The following is a 22,066-nucleotide window of genomic DNA, read 5'->3' on the forward strand; positions in this document are numbered from 1 at the left end:
CAGTTTGGGTTGTCACTATACAGGCACTACTGATGGATTTAGACAGTGTAAGGAAAGACATGAAGGAAAGGCTGTGGAACCTCTGATAGGAATGACAATACTGATCTGGATTATGAATTTGTTGTGTAAATTAATGAGAACAATATTACCTTTAAGGGGTATTCCCATGAAGACAAGTTTAATAAATGTACTCAGGATAACAAAATAACACAATCTCTAATTCACTGTTATTTACATAGATACAGCATTTCACAGATATAATTCCAACCTATCAGTCCCAGTGTACACAATTTCAGTTGCCCGTAGACACGACAACATATCTTCTGACTTTAGGGTTGGCAGCCATTTCATGATAGTCCAAATACACATACTCATAGATCCTGGCACAGTGACTGATAATCTTCTTATATTTGTTATCCATGGAACCATTCCTTCTAAAATCAACTTTTTACATTATGTTAATGAGCCTTAAGGGCTCTGGGGAGGCATAACCAAAACCCCTCCATGCTTTAGTTTCACAGGCTGTCACACTGTGCAGAAGCAGTTCTCTCCACCCCCTTCCCTCTTGTAATCTCATGTATTATGCTCTTCCGTTTTATTCCCCACCTTCCAAAAGCCATACTTACAATATACTTTATTTTACTTATTACATTTTTAAAAATTATTTTTAGGCCCCATAGGGAGTTTTAGTCTTATGGGTTCTCATAGTTCATAAAATAAATAAGGCATTATAATATCAGGAAATACAGCTGTGACAGGCCTGGGTACCTCTGAGAGAATTGTGACAGTAACTGGTGCCACCTGATGACAGCCAAGATGGCAGCAATAGAATCAAAGATGACTACTCTTAAAGTGGCGTAGTCGGTTGCTTGACTGCTGCAGTTACCGGCAGGTGTTTGTTTTATAATACAGCAGGAACCGCCCTGAATGGAGAAGGCTCGGCCCCTGAGTTTTCTCGATACCGCCTTAATGACATATAAAAGACTGGTGCATGTAACAAAATGCAGTTGAAAGAAAGACTTGTCGGAAATTTTGAGGGCTTAACAGAATTATACTTCTTCCTAATTCCTAGGTTCTATTTTCTTTTTAGGGGCATAAGGATGAGGCCTGGGGGTGGGGGGTGGGCTCTTCTGCTGCATATTTCATGAATGAGAGGAAGTTTCTGGACATTTCTTTAGAGACTGGAGCAGGGTCGGCTCCAGGTTTCAGTAGGCCCCTGGGCAAGAGAGCCTAAGTGGACCACTTAGCAGTGAATTCAAGTGGCAGCATTAAAAATTCTGAAACTAAAACAGTCCCATGTTCCCTAAAATATTTGCTATTTTATCATCCCAAACAGCTCCATTATGGTTATTTTAAATACAGCCCCCTCACCTCCCATGCAGGGCCGGCTCCAGGTTTCAGTAGGCCCCTGGGCGACAGAGCCTCCGTAGCCCCCTTTGAAGTGAACTCACATGGCAGCATTCAAAATTCAGAAACCAAGAGTCTCCTGTCCTAAAATATTCCCTAGTTTATCATCCCAAACAGCCCCCCTCATGGTTATTTTATATGGGCCCCCCTCACACTCTATGGATTAATTAGATACAGCCCCACTCATCCCCATGGATTCGTTATGTACAGCTTTATGTGGGCCCCCCAGCAGCTCTGAGCCCCAGCACTTGCCCAGGTACGCCCAGTGCTGGTATCGCCCCTGCTCCCATGGATATATTATATACAGTCCCCCACACTACTCACAAGACATTGCAAGGCTGCTAGGGACTGAGATTCAGTTATGTGCCCCCTCCCCCCAGGAGATCAGGGCTCTGGCACTTACCAGGGTATGCCGAGTGCTGGCGCCAGCGCTGGAATATATTAGTGTTATGAAGTGTAATGTGCATAAAGGAGGTGACAGGGTAGGTTTTGGTATATGGGGCCCGGATCCATAATTTGCACCGTGACCCACTGTTGTCTTGTAATCCCACTGCTTCTTATAACGCATAGAGATTCAGATTCACCTTTTGCTCAACATCTATGCATATGATGTATACAGATTGAAACATAGAAAATAGAAAATGGAATGAATTCTTAGACTGTTCATTTTTTTATACTAAGTCACACATTCACACTTATTATATAAGGTATTTAAGTCATCTTCAGTATATAACTAGTAAAGCCTCTCTACAAATGGTTAAGCTGCACAACCCTCCCATTCCAGTACATATAGACCCGCCCTCAATATTCAGGAGCTTATACCTGTCCACTCTCAACTATTAGACACATTACAGGAGAGCCGGCAGAAGGGCACGCTTCACTGAAACAGGTTGGAAAGTTCAGTATAATTTTAAGGTCTTGTTCTAGTACATTTATGTTTGTAAGATAGGAGTTTTAAATCATGGCAGAGTTCTTGAAGCATCTGCTGTTCAGTAGAATCCTTATGGCAAGGGACTTCTAAAAACATTCTATTGCTGTACATGAAGTTTGTAATAACCTGTATTAATAGACCTTTAATCTAAAATTTACAAACAAATTTATGGTTAGACATTAGAGCATGGAGTCAAGGTCATACTTTAGTTATATGAATACACTGGTCTCCTTTAATTGAAAATTTGATAAGGTGTTAAATGGCTCTTTCACAGATTATCTGTTATTGTATATGAATGTATTTCATTTATTTATATAATCAGAAATATTCCTTGAATTCTTCATACAATGGAAAAAAAGCATGAGATGATGCAATTTCAGAAGAAAGACTTTACATCTTATTTTAGTAGTGGGAGAGAATCCTTGCACTTTTGAATGAGATTATAGTTTTTGTGGTTTAGCAGTTTGTGTAAATTTACTATTTGGTTTTCTGTATTATTCTTACATTTTTATTTGTTTTACATTTTATAGTGGAATATTTGCCTGGTGTGTATAAACATCTGTTAATTTTCCTTTCTTTTACATAGGGCACTTGTATCTGGCAGAGTATATTGGCCCTTGCCATGAGGTCCTGGATGGCTGTCTCCCTGAGTTGTATCAGCCTCCTGTGTGTGCAGCAGCTGCAAGGATCTTTGGCTCTGCCCTCCCCCCAGCGTGCTCTCTTACCAGCTCCCAGGTAAATCTATGACATAATATTCCCCACAAAGGCATGTGATGTAATACAACACACCCACTTTTCTTATTTTACACACCCAAAATTCTTACCACTACCAGTAGACCTGTCTTTTGGCTGTATTCAAGCAAATGGTTACCTACAGATAATAGTTACTTATTCACATACTTTCGCAAAAGGAACAGTTTAGCAGAAAATGTAAGCAGATGGACCCTTGCTACAGAAAATGATATTTCTCACTGCAGTGGATTGTAGTCGACCAATCAGAAATTCACCATCAAAAATTCACCATCAATATTTGTTTTATATAGAATATATATCTAAAATCAACTTTTAAAATTATTCTAATGAACCTGAAAGACTATGGGAGCATTATCAGAGTCCCTGCTCTCTCCCTCCTCCCTCTGCCTGTGTAATCTAGCAGCAGCAGGAAGTGCAGGGGCAGAGGGACCTGCTATGCCCATTGTAACAGCTTGTGAAGTTACAGCACTGGGGGCGCGTCAGACAAATTAGCATAATGTTAAATGTTTATTTGAGATGGAAGGAAGCCATGGATAACAAATATAAGAAAATGACCACAGTGCCTGGATTTTTCAGTAAAAGCCCCTGGTTTATCATGATGGATTTTGATGGTATATATTCTTTAATGTATAGATCTGTACATTGTTGTATAATGCATCTATTGTATATTTTTACACCTTTTTATATCCTATTATGCGGGAACCATTGTGAGTTGGACAGGGTTAGCAACATGTATGTACAGAGTATAAATCAATAGAAGTAGTCTATTCTAACACTTTATCTAGTATAAACAGAAATCAATATATGCCACACTTATTGCAGTATTCATAAGTGTATATATATATATATATATATGAGGATTTGGTAGAATTGATAATTTCTCCGTTTTGTGAAGATAATGATATTCTGTGTTTTGAACTCCCTTTACCGGATACATTTGGCAGATGACACATGACACGTCCATTATCCACGCCACATAACCACCCCTCCTGCACTGTTTTTTGAATGCTGGCCATATTCCGAGTCTGATGCAACATTGATGCAATGTTAAATCTTCACTGTAAAACAGTGAAATCTCTAACCTCAAAATACACGAGAAGCTGACAGAATATGCTTTCCGTGTCAATGTTTCTACTCATTCAGTAACTTGATAACATAATGTTAAAGAGGGCGGGTGTAAATTCCATTCACAAACTTGTTGAATGGGATTATAAGTGATGTGAAAGTATTTTATAGGCTGAGAGAAGCTCATGCAGTTTAGCTTTGGAGACGTACACACTTCCTACTGATATAAACAGTACATATTATGAAATGTGACATAAAGTTACTATCAGCATCACATATAATAAGGAACTTTTAGTACATCCCAAACATAAACAACAAACTGATTTTATTCTATGAATTGATTAAGAACACTGTTTCACTTACCACTGTAAGGCTCAGTTCACACCTGCATCAGGGGTACAATACAGTAGCTGAAGGGAAAATCTCTGTTCACCATTGGACTTTAGAGGGAGAAGTACAGAGCTGCAAGTACATGAGATAAAGTGCAGACAGCAGTATTCTTGAAATAGAATACTTCGTGTGGAATGTATTACACATCCACATGAGTAAAGGCTGAAACTGCTAGTAGGTTTCAAATTGAATGATATGAGACCTAAATGTATAAGGCTATTGGAACACATTTGAAATGAATAACTGGAAGATAAGAGTTCATGCAACTTGAAATAACTGAAATGAGTTTGTATTTGGAAAATATCAAGTTGCAAACATACAATTTTGTATGTTACATCATAATAACTGTGATATTCTCACCATAATTATAGACTTACAGATATCTATGATAATTACACTATAACAAATGTTTACATACGGGAGTTTACAAACATGTATTCCTACAATTATGATTTATAATAGGCAAAGCACAGTCCACGTATGACTTATACTTTCGTCAATAGGCCAAAAATGTATAGGTCAGTCATAGTAATGAGAATGTTAAATATGATTAGTCATAATCTTTATAAATTAATCATATATATAAATGTAATCATTATGGCAAAACATCAATAATTTAAGTCCAACTCCTCATGGAAAATGCTTTCGAAAGAGGATAGATTACAAAACTGAAATTGATCCCATTTTACTGATCCGACAGGTTGTCTTTCTGAATATTTTCTTTTTCAGTTGTATGGACTTGGAACAGGATTTCCAAGTTCTCACTATAGTCTTCAAAAGAAAAGGATATAGATAAGCACTGGGCATGTGAATAAGGGAGTTGGGAGAGATAAACAATGGTTTAACAAAGATTACCCAATAGCTATCTAATGTGTATTGGGGGCCTTAAGGGACTCTGTAATCAGCTTTCTATTATTTCTATTATTTTCTTTTCTATTTTAAAACTCACCTGTTTTCTTATACAATAAATGAAAATAAATCACATTTATCCTGAGATGAGTCACTTTTTGAGGCTGTAAAAGCGCACTTCAGAGGAGTTTGATTCTGTGAGCTATAGAGCAGGAGACAACTTGGAATACCAGATGTGGCCCACAAAGTTTCACGAGTTCACGAGTCGTGGGTGGGCTCGAGCCTATTGTCTGGAACGTTGCATATTCTCAAGTGCGACATCCTCTGCGGCATCTAACAGACACAGAATCCACACCGTGAAAGGAGGAGAGTGAGGAGTGTGAAACGTACGAACTTGCTTCCCGTGGAAGCGCTCCCGGAGGACATACACAGATGCCGCTGCACGTGGAGGACGCCATCACATATTAAAAACGATTACCAAAACCTCCACAATAGTGAACGTTTCCAGCTCGAACAGAGAGAAAGTCGCATATGATCAACCAACTGTGAGTGATTAGACTTTAAACATCATATATATTTTTGGCAATTAGCTGTAAGAGTCTACACAAGTGTAGGGCCCTACACTTTGTGCAACATAAAAACCTCCTGGATACCAATTTACTCTTAAACAAATTTGTTTTCAACTATTCATTTTTTATTTTTTTTAATGCATGCAATTTTCTTTTTATGAACTTTCTCATCCCCATGAATTTTTCAGCTCTACGAATTTTTTCATCTTTATGAATCTTTCTATTGGGACATAGGACTCCCCACTGTGTACGGGACTACTAATATTACTATATCTAGAGAATCAACCGCTATCAGAAGGAATAGAAATTGTTTACAAAATTGTTTACAAAATTGTTTACAAAATTGTTTACAAAGCTCTAAAGGAATCCTGTTAACAAGATACACATACAATTAAGGTCGAACTAAGTTCCTACATCTATATTAAGATCTTTACATGATTTGTACGCGGATGTGTTTACATTGTTCATTTTAATTTTACTCAATGTCTGTCATATTTTAGAAACTATTACAAATTAAAAAAACGTTTTACTTTTTTACTTCTGTACATCTGAAACCGTTTTTGATTGTGCCCACACCCATTTAAAAAGATTGCTCTATTTTCCCTGGTCTCATTCGGTGTTGAGACCTACTGTGGATGCACTCAGACTCGGCACAACAGAGATTGATAAGTGCCACCATAACCTTGATTTAATCCGTGGCCCACAAAGTACCTGGCAAAGATATACAACTTTGAATGAAAAAAAAAGTTGTATTTACCTGTTAGGTCAACAGAGTAAATATTTTGCGTACAGGAAACCATCTGTGTCCTTTGTGTGACCAAGGTGCCATCACCGCACCTTTGCTTAGATGACAGTGCCTGTGTCATAGAGTAGAGCAGCATCCATGATGTCATGATGAGAAGCCGCTGAAGGGAAAGCAGATAGGTGAGTATTCCCTTTTTTTTTCTCTGACTACCTACCTACTGGGGGCATGTGGTGGAGCTACCTATCTCCTGGGGCCTGGGGGAATGTGCTGTGGCTACCTATCTATTGGGGAGCCAGTGCTGTTACTACCTATCTACTGGGGACCATGTACTGTGACTACCTAACTATTGGGGAGCAATGTTAGGTAGCATTGTGGTATGTGGTATTCATGGCTCTCTCTATTGATCGAAGGTTGCAGATCACTAATGGAACTTTGTATCATTTCTACAGGTTTAGCAAAAATATTAAGTGTTTCCTGTTGCTGCCCCTTTCATGTTAATTATACAGATGGAAAATGACATGTGTCCCTTTTTTTAGTTACTACATTTTGCAACATCCTTCTGACCATGTTTACTTAAACAGATAATGAAGTGCAAACACTAATTTTCATATCTTATTGCACCTTGGGGTTGTCCCAGCAATAAATGATGCGGAAGGTCTAGCTTACTAAAGTCCAGACATTCTTGTTGTCAATGTGAGAAATGAACTTGTTCGAAGATACAGGAATTTGCAAAGCAATCTCCTCATTAGGTAAATTATTTCCCAAATCCGGAACTATAAGAGTTTATTATTTTATGGAATTTCTGTGAATGAGGTTTCCTTGATGTCTTTCTGCATATTACTAGACTAGACCACGCGATGTTGATCACTGTACTAGGACAGCAGTCAAAATCTTTCATTTACTTACCAACACTTTGGCAGGGTATTAACAAAACTTGAGCAGTGCCACTTTCTCATTGGAGATAATAAATGTGATATCTGTCATAATTTTTTGTTGCTCTATCTGTGAATTTTTATACCTAAGTCTGGGAACAGATTGGCTGTTTTTGCAGTGAAATGTTGCTGAAGAAACTAACCAAAGGCCAGAACTAATGGATCCAAAATCGGCAGTATTTTTTCCCACGGTCTTAAACCATAATTTGCTGTGGCAGTGGGGGAGAGTTTGAACCTGCTATTGCAATGTTTAATTTTATGGCCTGAATCTGCAGCAATCATGAACATGCTGGGAATTCAAAAACCACAGCGGAACTCAGTTTTCATCGCAGGAATTTTCACGCAGCACGTGGAACACAATTTGCTACAGAATGCTAAATAATTCACTTAGTAAATTAAGTGAGCTGGGTTTATTTTGCTTTTGGGCCCAAAATCTTCAAGATATGGCTTTGTAACATGCCCTCATTGCGGGAGAACCACAGCTTCTACTGCATTGCTAAAATTATTTAATTTATTTTAAATACAGGCAGTCCCCTGTAGTAAATACAAAATAGGGTCCGGAGGTTTGTTCTTAAAGGAAACCTACCACTTGAAGTGGCAGGTTTCCGATGCCAATACCGAGCACCAGCTCAGGGTGAGCTGGTGCGGGCGTTTACTTTTGTTAGTGTTTTAAAAAACACTTTTTAAACTTTATAGCCGGCGCAGGGAGGTACGCGCTCGGCGCTTACCGTGCGCGCGGCTACATAGGAAGTGAAGGAGAGCTGCGCGCACGGTAAGTGCCGAGCGCGTACCTCCCTGCGCCGGCTATAAAGTTTAAAAAGTGTTTTAAACCGCGATACCGCGGTTTAAAACACTAACAAAAATAAGCGCCGGCACAAGCTCACCCTGAGCTGGTGCTCGGTATTGCCATCGGAAACCTGCCACTTCAAGTGGTAGGTTTCCTTTAAGTTGAATTTGTATAGTTTATAATTGTAGATCCAGACAAAATCTGGGACTATATTAAAGCATTCAGAGTGCTTCACCAGAGGTCAGAGGGGTCTGTCTGTAACTATGGGTTGTCTGTAAGTCGGGTGTGCTTAAGTAGGGGACTGTCTGTAATAATATATTAAATGTAAATGATCATACTCCCTTATGTGGCACCTCTGTGATACGCCCCTGGTGAGTTAGGTTTTCCTACATAATATTACTTCACATTGGCTGATATAAAGACTAAAGCTCCGATAATGCAAAACAGTGGAGCAAACAAAGTATGTTGTGTTTGGAGATTGAATTTTGCCAAACATTAGTTTGTGCCAATCATCTATTGTGCATGTTGGGTCTTTTGACCTGCTTCTGATTCGGCTGCCATTCCTTTTGTTATCTGTATGATAAGAGAAGGCTGGAGACTGCCTTCTCCCATTCACATGGGGGTTGGTCGGCTGTTGAGTCAAAAGCAATGTTCAGGGGTTTCCGGGTCTCCCTTTAATTTTTCATACAGTATGTGACCAGTTGGGATCTGAGACCCATACCGCACACCATTCACCAGAAGGAGTGGAAGTGATGATATTTCATGTAGATGGATTATAGGTATAAAATAAAATTGACAGGAGTCTGGAAACCCGCTTAAATGTATGGTTTGCCTTGTTTAGGATTTTAATCCAAGTGTATGGTATGAGCCCTGCTGTAATTTATTATCTTTACAAGATAATAAAGCAATCTATCTATTTACTGTCTTTTCAATCTGTCATATCTATCACTCACCTTTGACTTTAATTACCATATATGTGAAAAGTAAGCAGTAAATTTCAATTCCTACTTATACTACTATATACAGTATGCCACAATTCTGTAATGCGACGGAGGGATAACGCAGCTATGTCCACACGTACTGTCAATATGGTTGAAGAGCAATTACAACATTAATTGGAATTACAACATCTTTATTCAATAATCATGTTTGATACCTTGATAGATGCCAAAAGCCTGAATTTGCCAGAATAGTCCCACATTTTCAATAATATGGTACTATCCTGCCATATATGGCCTGTCTCCACCTAAAAAGACCTTGACAAGAGCAAGAGCAGCACCTCGTATTTGTCCCTTTATGTGAGACCTAAGGTCATAATCCTGTGATCATTGGGGGTTTTTATGGGCAGTAAGAGGGTCTGAGAAGCCAGGCCCCTGCCAGTTAGCCTCTTATCTCTTATTTTGTGGATAGAGGATATGTTTTTTGTCAGGAGAAACATTAAATGTAAATATCTATATTTACATATACCTATTCTCATACAGAAACATGTAAGCATCTTTTGTGCAAAAGACGCTTTACATTGATGGATGGAATATGTACTTATGCACTCTTCTGTACACATGGACATGAATCACTATCCAAGCACTAGGAGTACGTGTGAAACTGCAGGCAGTCATCTTTCCCTTTCCCCTCCTCCACATCTCTTCTCTCTCTTTTCTCACTGCTCCTTTCACCTTTCCCCTTCTTTTATTTCCCCTGAGCCTCATTATTTAGATCAGTAATAAAATATTTCAGTGTGACTTTGTAACATGGTGTAACCATATCTTAAATATCACAGGATTGCAGTGACAATGGTCATGGTCACACTGACCTTTTGTTTTCATTGCAGTTTTTTGACTGTAGGATTTATACATTTGTGATGTGTCAGTTCCTTAATAACTACTTACTCTTGGTGTGTGTTTAAATTGGAAGATGCATTGCAAGGGATGAAAGGTGGCCACACAAATGTACATAAAGGAAATCTACCATCAAAATCAAGCAAGAAAAAACAGGGGCACTTACTCATAGATCCAGGCACCGTCACTGTGGTAATCTTATTTGTGGCCTCTTTTCTTCTAAAATCAACTCAAAAAAAAAATTTACAAGCCAGAAGGGCTTTAGGAGTTGTTACCAGAACCCACCCATGCTGCAGTTTCACAGAATACTGTACTGTAGCATGGCGGGCACACGGCAGCGCGTAGGGAGAGGAGGAGGAGTTGAGCGCTGCTCACCCCCGGCCCCTCCATAGGAACATATGGCGCAAGACGCCGTAATACGGGAAAAGATTGGACACCCGGGGTACGGAGCGGTACGGTGCCACACATGTGCTGCACCGTACCGCTCCCGTAGGGCGCTGTGCGCCCATTGCAGTCTATGGGGGACGTATATCAGCCCCATATATGTCCCCCATGCAGCAGTGTGAATGCAGCCTTATACTGTGTTACACCCCCCCCCCCCCTCTGCCTGATGCAATCTCACACAGTGGGAGGGGGAAATGCTCCTACACAGTGTACCAGCCTGTGAAGCTGCTACATCTAGAGGCCCTGGTAACATCCCCAAGAGCTTATTATCATTAGCCCAAGTTTAAAAGTTGATTTTAGAAGGAAGGAAGCCATAAAATATAAAACATTACCACAGTCACTGTGTCAATAGCTATTCGTTTTAGCCTGAAAATTGTTCAATTATGTGTGCAATCTCTTCCATAAAAGCCAAAAAAGTGTACACTTAGACTGGCTGCATACTATGGCATTTTCTTTGGCTGATCCGCAGTGATTTACAGTAGCAGTCTTAATAGATCTCCTAAAGAATCCGCTTCGATTCCACATGATGTCAGTTATTGCTGTGGATTCTGGCTGCAGAATTGCATTGAAATCTTTGAGCTGTTCCCCACTGCAGCAAAATCATGGCTTAAAGGGAACCTGTCATCACATTTGCATATATACAGCCAGTGACAGATTCCTATAGAGCTCTAATAACTGACTGACACCCTTCTTTTTGATAAAAATTGTTTCGCTTACATCCACATAAATCACATTTTATCTTATTTTACTTGGCATCAGAGGAGGGCGTGTCCTGCTCAGCCGGCCCCTCCCATCTAATCCTTCCCATGCCTCCCTACTGTTCACAGTTCATGTCATGTGACCAGAGTGACATCATCTCAGGTCCTTTAGTGTCTTAACAATAGCAAACTGTACCCCATGCATGTATCTGACCACATGAAGTCACAGCTGCCTCCATGGACATCTACTCCTTTCCATCCTCCATGGAGGCTGCTGTGATTTCATGCAATCACATACATGGTGTACAGTATTGTTGGAAGGCTCAGAGACCTTCGATGATGTCACTAGTCACATGTCATGAATGTAACACAAAGCACTGTGTAAAAAAATGGACACAATATTTCACATCTTTACATAGAGCTTTATATGTCTATAGTTTAATATTAGCACACAGTCCCTAATTACAAGAAGGCAATGGAGTGAATTGAAGAGACACAAAGCTGTCAGTCAGCATAATGGGGCGTGGTTCACTGCCAGCCTGAGAGAGGAGAAGAGTCAGAGCCAGCAGACATGAGCCAGAAAAGCGAATTTGCATATCAGAAAAATGTCCGTAATTAAAGTACAGTGCCCCACTGGCAGCTAATTTTAGGTGATATGGGGAGGACTTGTTACCCTTTATCAGCAGACATTGTTAGTTAGGGTGGTCTAAATCTGGTGACACATCCTCTTTAAAACCTTGACAGAAACCAAATATTTTCACCAGCCATTATGTAGCAATAATATGTTGTATGTATTTGAACTTAGGCAGTGTTCACATCTCCATCAGGGTTAGGATTTAGTTTATTCTTTTGTTTTGCTAAAGAAACCAGGTAAATAAAATCCTGGGGGTTGGATCAGGGCAAGGATATACTTATCATGTAGGCAGGGCATGTAGCTCCCATAGGGTCCTCAGGAGACTTCTCTTGCTTTCTATCCACTGCAGTTTCCTGCAGCCCCCACTAGTGGGAGCTCCTCCTTAAAATATTGTTATAGCTTCCATTGAGTAGCTGCATTGATTCTTTTTCACCAGGCTTCCCCCTAGAGCTGGCTTTAGGTAGCAGTTTTTTTCAATTACTATGTAAAGGAGGGAAATAGGGCTAATAATCAATGTACCTATTACATCGAAAATCATTTGTGATGACATCAACAAGGGGTAGACTAAAATTGGTTTTGGGCTCTTGGGTAATAAACGTTTCACCAACCACTATACTCAAGGGCAGATTTACCCAGAAAGTAACCTAAGCAAATACTTGGGGCCTGGAGTTCAGGGGTGGGGTCCACAAGGACATCCTTGGTACAACGATGCGGTCTAAGGCTATGGCAGAAGAGCAAGTAATAGGCTCCATGCTGCACTATTTGAGGTGGAGCTATGAATTAAAGGGCATGTTGCTGTCCCAAAAAACAAGTAGGGTTTCCTGTATTGCTGAAATTATGCAGATCTTTACATGAATGTTTCATAGAGGAACAATATTGCGAACCTGGATACTGAGTTCTCATTGTTGGTCCCTGACTTTAGTTAAAGAATAATGTAGTATTAGGTTAACACAGTTCCTTTGGAAATCATTTATTGTATTTTTGGCAGATCCTTCCAAATTAATGCAGAGATGTAAGTACCTTGAGTTAATATACATTTAGACACTTTCCTAGTGCCTGGATGGACACTCCTCCCCCGGAAATGAAGCATTTGCTATTCTATTCAGTGTATCAACAAATTAGACAAACATATATATTTACTCCAGAAGTTTAAGTGGTCTTCAACTTGCCATATGGATATAGCAACCCTTTTGTTGCTGATAATTTATTATATAAATGAATAGCTAAGAATAAGCATAATTGTGTGCATGACATTTGACTCCTTTTGGATCTAATAATTAATGAACACTATGTGGATGTTCCAAAAATTGTCAACATGTTCCAGGCCAACTATTTTCTAAACTGAAGTGCCAGACTGCTACATTGGGGCATTCCTAATTGTCCTTATATATGCACAAATAGAACAAAAGAAGATGTGAAAGAAACCTAGTACTGATTTAATGTATATAAAGGGAAGGGAAAATGAAAAATTCTTAACTTTTCCATATTTGTAATAATTTACCAGAATGCTGTTATTTTCAATAACATATTTAGATCAGTTGTAAAATATTAGATGTTTATGGCCATGTCCTTATTCCCTATATTTGCTTGATTTCATCATACAAAATAAACTTTCCCAACAATCATATAAACCTTCCTTAGTCACAGAGCCCGGAAACAAAATGTTCTGTTTCCTCTTGTGGTTTGTAAAAATACAATGTTCTGTTGCATAAACTAAGCAAGGACAAGATTTAAGGAAACAGAAAGGGAATTCTGCCAATGGAAGAGCTATTGTCTAGTGATAAGTTGGTTTTCTGGGTACTTTCATGCGTTCCAGTAATGGGAAAGCAGAACAAATGTGTATTTTTTAAACAGACAAGTGAATTCTGCCAATGGAAGAGCTATTGTTTAGTGATAAGTTGGTTTTCTGGGTATTTTCATGCATTCCAGTAAAACCTTTTCCAGTGTGAGGACGGGCATCACATACCATAACCGAGAATTCATCAACTGTAGGACAATGGGGGTGGTATATCTTGCCACCTGCCCATGTCCTTTGAACTACGTGGGTAAAACCATTAAAGAATATAGAGTGAGGATTCTTGACCACATTGGGAATATCTGGAGAGGCGAGGATAGACTTTTGGCTAATCATATTCATCAATGCCATGATGGTGACCTCAATGCCCTTAGATTCCAGGGCATTGAGAGAATCTGACCATCTCCCAGAAGAGGGGACTGAAATAACAACATCTTGAAAAAAGAATCCCAATGGATCTTTCAGATGAGATGCAGTAAGCCGGATGGTCTAAATGATGCAATTTCATTTGCACCCTTTATAAGACCCAAGGCTTGAAACATATGATGTCCAACATTTCTGGAGACACTTTGTTAACATATAGGACATGTGTCCATGTTGTTTTTCTGAACGAAGGTCATCAATGTGGCAGTGTACATAATTTGAAACACTGACCTTACAGTGTATGCTGGTTATATTATATACACTGTAGCTATGCTTTTTTCCGATGATCTTTACGGGACAACCTCTCTTGCTTACTAGGTTGTCCTGTCCCATATGGTCCACCCTACATCTATACCTGGGTGGTCTCTGCGATTAACCTTGTTATATACTTATCCTGTCATGTCCAATATCTTTATACCAACCTGTCCGTCGATACACTAGGGGGCGGGGTAGTTATTGGATCTTCATAACGGCGCCGAGCTGGACCAGCTTATACCTAACTCCTTCCGGTAGGTTGGCGCTTGATAGCATCACCCAGTGTTCAATCCCGCATTGGCCGGGGGGTGGAGTTATGCTGAATATAATGTCAGCTGACCCGCCGCACCATCGGCTACGACTAAGGCCCCTTCCACACTAGCGAGTGTGATGCGATGAACTCGCATCACACTCGCAACGCAAGCTGCCGGGAACGCACGGCCCGAACGCTGCACCGCGGGAGTGAACTCAGCATGTCAGTTCACTCCCGCGGTGCAGCGTTCGGGCCGTGCGTTCCCGGCAGCTTGCGTTGCGAGTGTAATGCGAGTTCATCGCATCACACTCGCTAGTGTGGAAGGGGCCTAATACACGCCGGCGCCCACCATCAGGACGCCGGCGTTTTATGTTTTGTTTGTCTCTGTCTGTATGTGTTAGAATAGACACGTCACTGCTTTGTCTCCCCGCTCTATGGCTCCTAATGAGCCCATTTATCTTGGGTGAAACGCGTAGAGCATGAGACGATGGGACTATGAGTCATCCGTAGCATCATAGAGCTGACGAGTGGGCAATAGGGTTTCAGGGTGCACGACCAGATCCTATTGAGGTGCCGTGCGGCAGCCTTACATTAGCTGTCCTTGCTCAAACCCCAACTAGCTTGCCCACAATTTATGTTAAGTGAGCTTGTATCACTTGTCCGCGGCACCCTACGATACCCGCGGACATTTGTAGCTCACCTACTTCCAGCTCATAAGAGTGTCACCTTCTACATCGGATACTCTTGTTATACATTTTGTATTTTCACACTGGGGTATTTTTAAATAGTTTTTCAATAAAAGTTAATTTTTATCTCCTTATGTGACTACTCCAGTTAGAGGGAAGCAAATAGAGTAGGGAGACATTGGGGCACATTTACTAAGGGTCCAGATGGCACATTTTCGTCAGGTTTCCCGAATATTTCCGATTTGCACCACATTTAATGGGGTTTTTGGCGCACGCGATCGGATTATGGCGCAATCGTGCCGACTTGCATGCAACACAAATCGACTGATTCGGACCAAGCGCAGGATTTACAATTCAAATTGTGTCGCAAGACAATGCACTCACATACACCGGGAAGAAGAAGGTTAACTCCAGCGGACCTCAGCGGGGAAGTGACACTTGCAGGAAAATGGACGCACAATCTTGAAGAATCGCGCCAGACTTCATCCTCGTCGGAGAAAGCACCTCCGGGGTCGCGAAAAGGACCGGGTAAGTAAATCTGCCCCATTATGTCCATCACAGCGGATCAACTCTTAGTAAACCAAGATTCAGGTGGGTGTGTTGGAAATCAATCAAGACTGCTAGCAAAGCAATACACCTATGTCCAGACTAGCAGACAGAATGGGACAAAATGACACTTATCAGCAAATCTTTAGTTCTTTTTCAGATGACACTGTTACAAATGTTACTGTTATTCCCTTGAGGATCTTGCATATTGTGGTTTTAGACATGTTATAAATTGGTATGGGGTACTGTACAAGATAGTTGAGATAACTGTTGCCCCTTAGGGTTACATGTGAATGTAAATGTGTATATGTGCTATAAAAAATTACATGAAAATCCAGTCAGATAGAGTAGCAGGTACGCTTACATAGACAACATGCAGGGATATATAATGGCGTGTAGAAGCCATGAAAAAGTACCAATGCCATGGTGTGTGCAGAGTGGGCCGTATATCTGGCACAATGTGCAAGGAAACATTAGGAGCTGGTGCACGATGCTCTTTAGAAGTTTCTCCCATGGTTTAATTATTTATAAAAGTGCATCAATCTATTTTTTTCTGTTATAAATAACAGAATCATGATGGAGGGGGCTGCTTGGTCCATGCAATTACATTGTAACTTATAAGATCGAAGGACGTCCAATTACTTACTCGCTAGTGAAAGAGTACAAGAGTAAGTAATAACGGACATGGCCTTACATTCAGTTTTGCCTTGATATTTACTTGGTTGATAATATTTGTTTTGTATCATTAAAATATTTTATTATGGTTTTATAAATGACTCAGTAATCATAGAAAATAAATGTTCCTGTTCTGTTTTGAATGCATATAATAAATATAAAAAAAGGGTATACAGACGGTCCCCTACTTAAGAACACTCGATTTACATACGACCCCTAGTTACAAACGGACCACTGGATATTGGTAATTTATTGTACTTTAGTCCTAGGCTACAGTTATCAAAGGTCTCTGTAATGAAAGTTTATTATTAATCCCGGTGACAACCCAACATTTTTAAATTCCAATTGTCACAGAGACCAAAAAAGTTCTGGCTGGGATTACAATGATAAAATATACAGTTCCGACTTACATACAAATTCAACTTAAGAACAAACCTACAGACCCTATCTTGTATGTAACCCGGGGACTGCCTGTATACTATTGCAAACCTGGAAATTTAGAGAAGTCCCAGTTGTTTTTGACCTCCTCATTTTATTGAGTAAAGCATAGCTTGTACCTCTAGCATAGGGAGTAGAATAGGGAGTAGAATTCTAAAATGACAAGCATGAGTGTAGGGTTTGAGTGTATGTACTGGATGAAAGCCCTGTGTGGTGGAGGATTTGGCTGTAGGAGTGTGAACGTGTAGACCTGCACTCTCTCTTATGTCCTTAAGACTGTAACTGATCTCAGAAGGTTAGAAAACCGAGACATCCAGTCTTTACACAAATAGTGCCTTTCTCTGCACACACTACCTGTCTTTGTAGACTATTTCTGCTCTCATACGCAGTGTATTGATGATGCACATGCTCCACGATCATACACGTTTGTCTCCATAGCACAGTCCAGCAGTCACTGAACACAAATTGTGCTCCAAATACTTTGTTTTATTTTGTGCTAGTGGCCCATTAGCAATCAAGGCGTCCTCACACTGCATAGAAAAAACAGTTTTACAGCCTGTTTATATTAATCACCTGTCTTCTAAGAGGTCCTATATAAAAGCCTGGCTGCCCAAACGTGTTGGAACACAATAGTGAAGAGCAAAAAATTACATAATTACTGTATTCAGTGTATCCCCCCAAAGAGTGGAAATCATGTGTACTATGCACTGTGTGTATCTTTAAAGGGAACCTGTCACCAGGGACCTCATTTTCACTAAAGACAGATTGTAAAAGCCAATTACAGCTACATTGCAAATATGCCTTTCTGCCTTCTCTATATATTTGCATTACAATACTATTGAGTGTTATAACTTACCTTGCACCCTGACAGAATCCTCTGTGTAGTCCCAGGGGTTTGGGCTTTGGTTTGGATGCAGCCAAAATGGTTTGGGTCAGACAAAAGTAGGAGAGAATCCAGTATACAGAACGGATGTAAATCCTCCTGTTATACTTTGCCTCCAGGTTTTATCAGGTTGCATTAAAATAAGTTTGTTTTAACTTACTTTGAACCCTGAAAGAATCATCTGTATATCCCCATGGGGTATGGCTTTGGTTTGGATGCACTTCAAAAACAACATGTGACTTGTCTGTGCTGCTCACTCCTCAGCTCTCAGCCCCCACCTTTATGCTCCTGTACAGCTCCTCTCTCTCCCACTGATGTCAGCTCACCAGGCTATGAGCTATGTGAAGGAGAGGAGCTATACAGAAGCACAAAGGTGGGGACTGAGAGCTGAGGAGTGAGCAGCACAGACAAGTCACCTAATCGGACGGAATTTTGTGCACTAAATTCAAGAGGTGTATGACTTGATATATTTTTCCAAAATGAGTCACAATAAAAATACAAAAATACTGCCAATGCCGGTCTAGTGAAAAATCTCACCATCTGTTTCCTCTTGGGGTTTATAAAGGTGCATTGCCCTTTAGCAGAGACAAAACAAAGCAATCAACAAATATTGCTTCATAGCTGCGTCCTTTCTGGATCCTCTCCTATTTGTGCGAGGCACACTCACTAATCACTAATTGTTGCTGTCATTGGTCAATACAAGGAGGACAGAACATCTCTGCTGGTAGATTAAGGGGACACAACAGTATTGGAGTCTTTGCATTTTAACCCTCTAGTTAGAAAAGCTTACTGTGCCTTAAGTTAGCTGTCTACTACTTCCACTGCAATGCTGCTTTTGGATATATAATGTGTGTGGACTACTTCACTTAAAGTATCCAGTTAAAAGGGGCACCGTGAACCCTAAATGGAGTGGATTACAGAATACCTCCCCAAAGCACTTGGATTATGCTCTGGGTAGAATTGCAACCTATAGTATTAATGTGTCCTAAGCCTAGAAGAAGTCAAAGACCTTAAACCATATTCATAATTTTGTGATTAGTCAAAAGCTGCAAATGTATGGACCAGTCAACCAAACTGTCACCCTATGGCTGAACTGAAGTAGCTGTAGAATAGTTAACACAGGACATCCTTTGCTGAGAGTTGTGGGTCCGTATAGGTTTTAGATTTGATACTTTACAATGAAAGGACATCCTCTTTGCACTACAAAAAATTGTAACATGTAGCACGTTATCTTATGAGAAATTATTTACACTACTAGAAAACTGCAGTGAGCAGTTTCCTCTATATGTTTTACATAGTCAGATCTTGCATAGTTAGTGTTAGCAAATAAATAATTGTTTACCCTCTGTAGCACAAATATGTTTTCATGCTCATCATGGATGATCAGCTACATGTTGCTGACTAATATCAGAGCTGGACATTGAACCCACAGTCATGCATGAATAAATGTCCCCATGTGCTCTAAAAGTCACAAACATGTTCACAATCAAAAACAATTTTAGGTACTTCCAAGAACATTCCTGGTAATGGCAGTAAAGTACAAAGTATTTACTGAATGCCCCCCCCCCCAAAGGGATTTATCATGTTTTTCAGCCAACCAGTAAGCCACTGATAAAGAAATCCAAATAGAAATCCTTGGTGAGCAGGGTGGAGCTACCACCTGCACTCTATTGACTTCTATGGTACTTCTGAGACCTAGAAGTCCGGCTGATACTGAACAGGTCAGGTCACCACTTTAATGGTTTAAAATGACCTATCTCTGCGTTTACAATACAGGCAGTCCCCGGGTTTCGTACAATATAGGTTCCGTAGGTTTGTTCTTAAGTTTTATTTGTATGTAAGTCGAAACTGTATATTTTATAATTGTAGCTTTCCCACAAGGATTTCAGATACCTTACAGCTGATCACTGCAGTCTGGGACTAGAGTAAAGCATCCAGAGAGCTTCAACAGAGGTCAAAGTGGGCAGAGGGGTCCATCTTTATCTAGGGGTCATCTGTAAGTCAGGTGTCCTTAAGTAGGGGATCGCCTGTATAGACAAACTATAAACGTGGCTTCGGCAAGTCAGTCCTCAGTAAGGACAGACAAGTTAAATAACTAATGACAAGTAATCTTGGGGATGATGAAATCCCAGTCCTCTGCTTCTTTGCCCTAAAATCTGCCATCATAACTATAAAATATGGGGAATATTTATCAAAAGTTTCTGAGGTAAAGCTGTGGGAAAATGAAAGCTGAGCTCTGATTGATCTGCTCTCAGACACTTCTAATAAATCTTCCCTTAGACATTAGATGGTCACCATTACCCACCAAAATAAGTGGGTTCAGCCAACATTTGCCTAATGAGGTGAATTTGCTAATTTAGTATTTGAGGAAAAAAGCTGACGTGCATTAAATTTTCATATACAATATATATTGTATACATTTACAATATTGTATTGTGCATATACACAATGCGATTTTATTGCAACATTTATGCTGTATATAATACCATTTGTTTCCCAATATATAACACAGTTAACAAAGAAGAAAAGACAGACAGACATCCTCTTAGTTCACATCAGTACAATGTTGTGTGTTTATATGCTAATTACTACCGTTTTGTTTGGACCTATGATTAAACCTTGAAAATCCCTCCCCCCCTAAACCCCATGCCAATTTGTGATACATAGCCTCCCTAAAGTTTGAACAACATGTTTTGAAGTGTTTTATGGTCTGTTTAAAAAAAATGTAAAAACTCAAATAAAAAGTATTTGATAAAAAAAAAAGAACAACATGTATAAAAATAGTTAATCCCCTTGTGCAATAACACACCCTGTCCAACCAAATATCCATCAGTAAGCGATTGTGGTGCCTGGTAGGTAAATAGTATATGTACCTAGAGTAATAACAACCAGATAACAAAAAGTAAGTGACTGGAGAGGTAAGTATAGATTGGTAGTCATGCAAATAACATGTTTCACACTGCAGTAATTAACGTATGAAGGCTTATTATTTATCATAATTTTTTTCATCTGTTTCACAATGATGTTTAATGTATTTTGCAGAGAATCTCCAGAAGGGGAAGAACATTTCAAGTTGCTTACAACAACAAACCAGCCTTTATTATACACTCCAGGAATGGACTTGATGATACATCTCCGATCCCTGAGGAGGAAGCGAAGACGCGCTCGACGACTGCATCAACCCCGTTTAATGCGCGTTGGTTGCTCTTTGGGAACGTGCCAAGTGCAAAATCTGAACCATCGACTGTGGCAGCTAATGGGACAAAAGGGGAAAGAAGAATCTCCAATCCAGTTGAGCAATCCTCATAGCTTTGGTTAATTCCTGAATGGCACAAAGCAACTCTCCTTAAATATCAGTTTGCCAAAAAATGTCACTTCTGCTACCTAGTAAATAGACCGCTTCAGACTCATAGCGTGTCTGGGTCATTTATGCTGTGTTCATAACATTACACACATATGTCACTTAGTGGATTATCAGAATTCATAGCTTACAACCAGCAAAGACTTTTTCCACTGTGAACAAGCTTGGAAACTATTCTGAGCGAGTTTAAGCATATCTGTGAAATAGGCTTGAGGCAGGACTGTCATATATCCTTCTGAAACTGGATAATCATAGTAACAATCACATGGTCATATCAAATAAGCTGTCAGTCATATTCATGCAGATCTTACAGCAGTTTACTTGAGAGTATTCTGATAGAATTATACACCGGATGCTGTATAGCTGGATATTGAAGCCTGCTGCCTCACACAGTGCATATATGCTTGGCAATTGCAATTCAGAATATAGTTATTGACAATATTGAAAGTTTTTTATTTTATTTTAAGTGATTGTAAAACTAATGGATCTCTCTAACGTATGTATTAGGCTGGAATATTTTGTCAGACTTTATACGTTTTGTACCCAGTACGATCCAATGTACAGACTGACCAAGAGCAGAGATGATTGGGATTGGAAGTGCCTAGGAAAGTTTGTTCTAATTATTACCTGTTATGGCCAGTTTGCATCTCAGTTATTTCATCAGTTTTCTGAAAAATGACAAATTCATTGTTCATCCCTATGCAGCTTGAAT

At 39.8% G+C, this 22,066-nt stretch overlaps 1 protein-coding gene across 1 annotated transcript; it reads left to right on the top strand.

Moving 5' to 3' along the window:
• Positions 1–2,240: 2,240 nt before the first annotated feature.
• ADM2 (adrenomedullin 2) lies at positions 2,241–21,403 on the top strand. Its single transcript, XM_072147597.1, has 3 exons — positions 2,241–2,296; positions 2,925–3,073; positions 21,036–21,403. Exons 2-3 carry the CDS (start codon positions 2,961–2,963, stop codon positions 21,310–21,312), a joined length of 390 nt encoding a protein of 129 aa, XP_072003698.1. The 5' UTR covers positions 2,241–2,296; positions 2,925–2,960; the 3' UTR covers positions 21,313–21,403.
• The last annotated feature ends 663 nt before the right edge of the window (positions 21,404–22,066 follow it).

The sequence above is a fragment of the Engystomops pustulosus genome, chromosome 4 (assembly GCF_040894005.1).
Source record: "Engystomops pustulosus chromosome 4, aEngPut4.maternal, whole genome shotgun sequence".
NCBI lineage: Eukaryota > Metazoa > Chordata > Amphibia > Anura > Leptodactylidae > Engystomops > Engystomops pustulosus.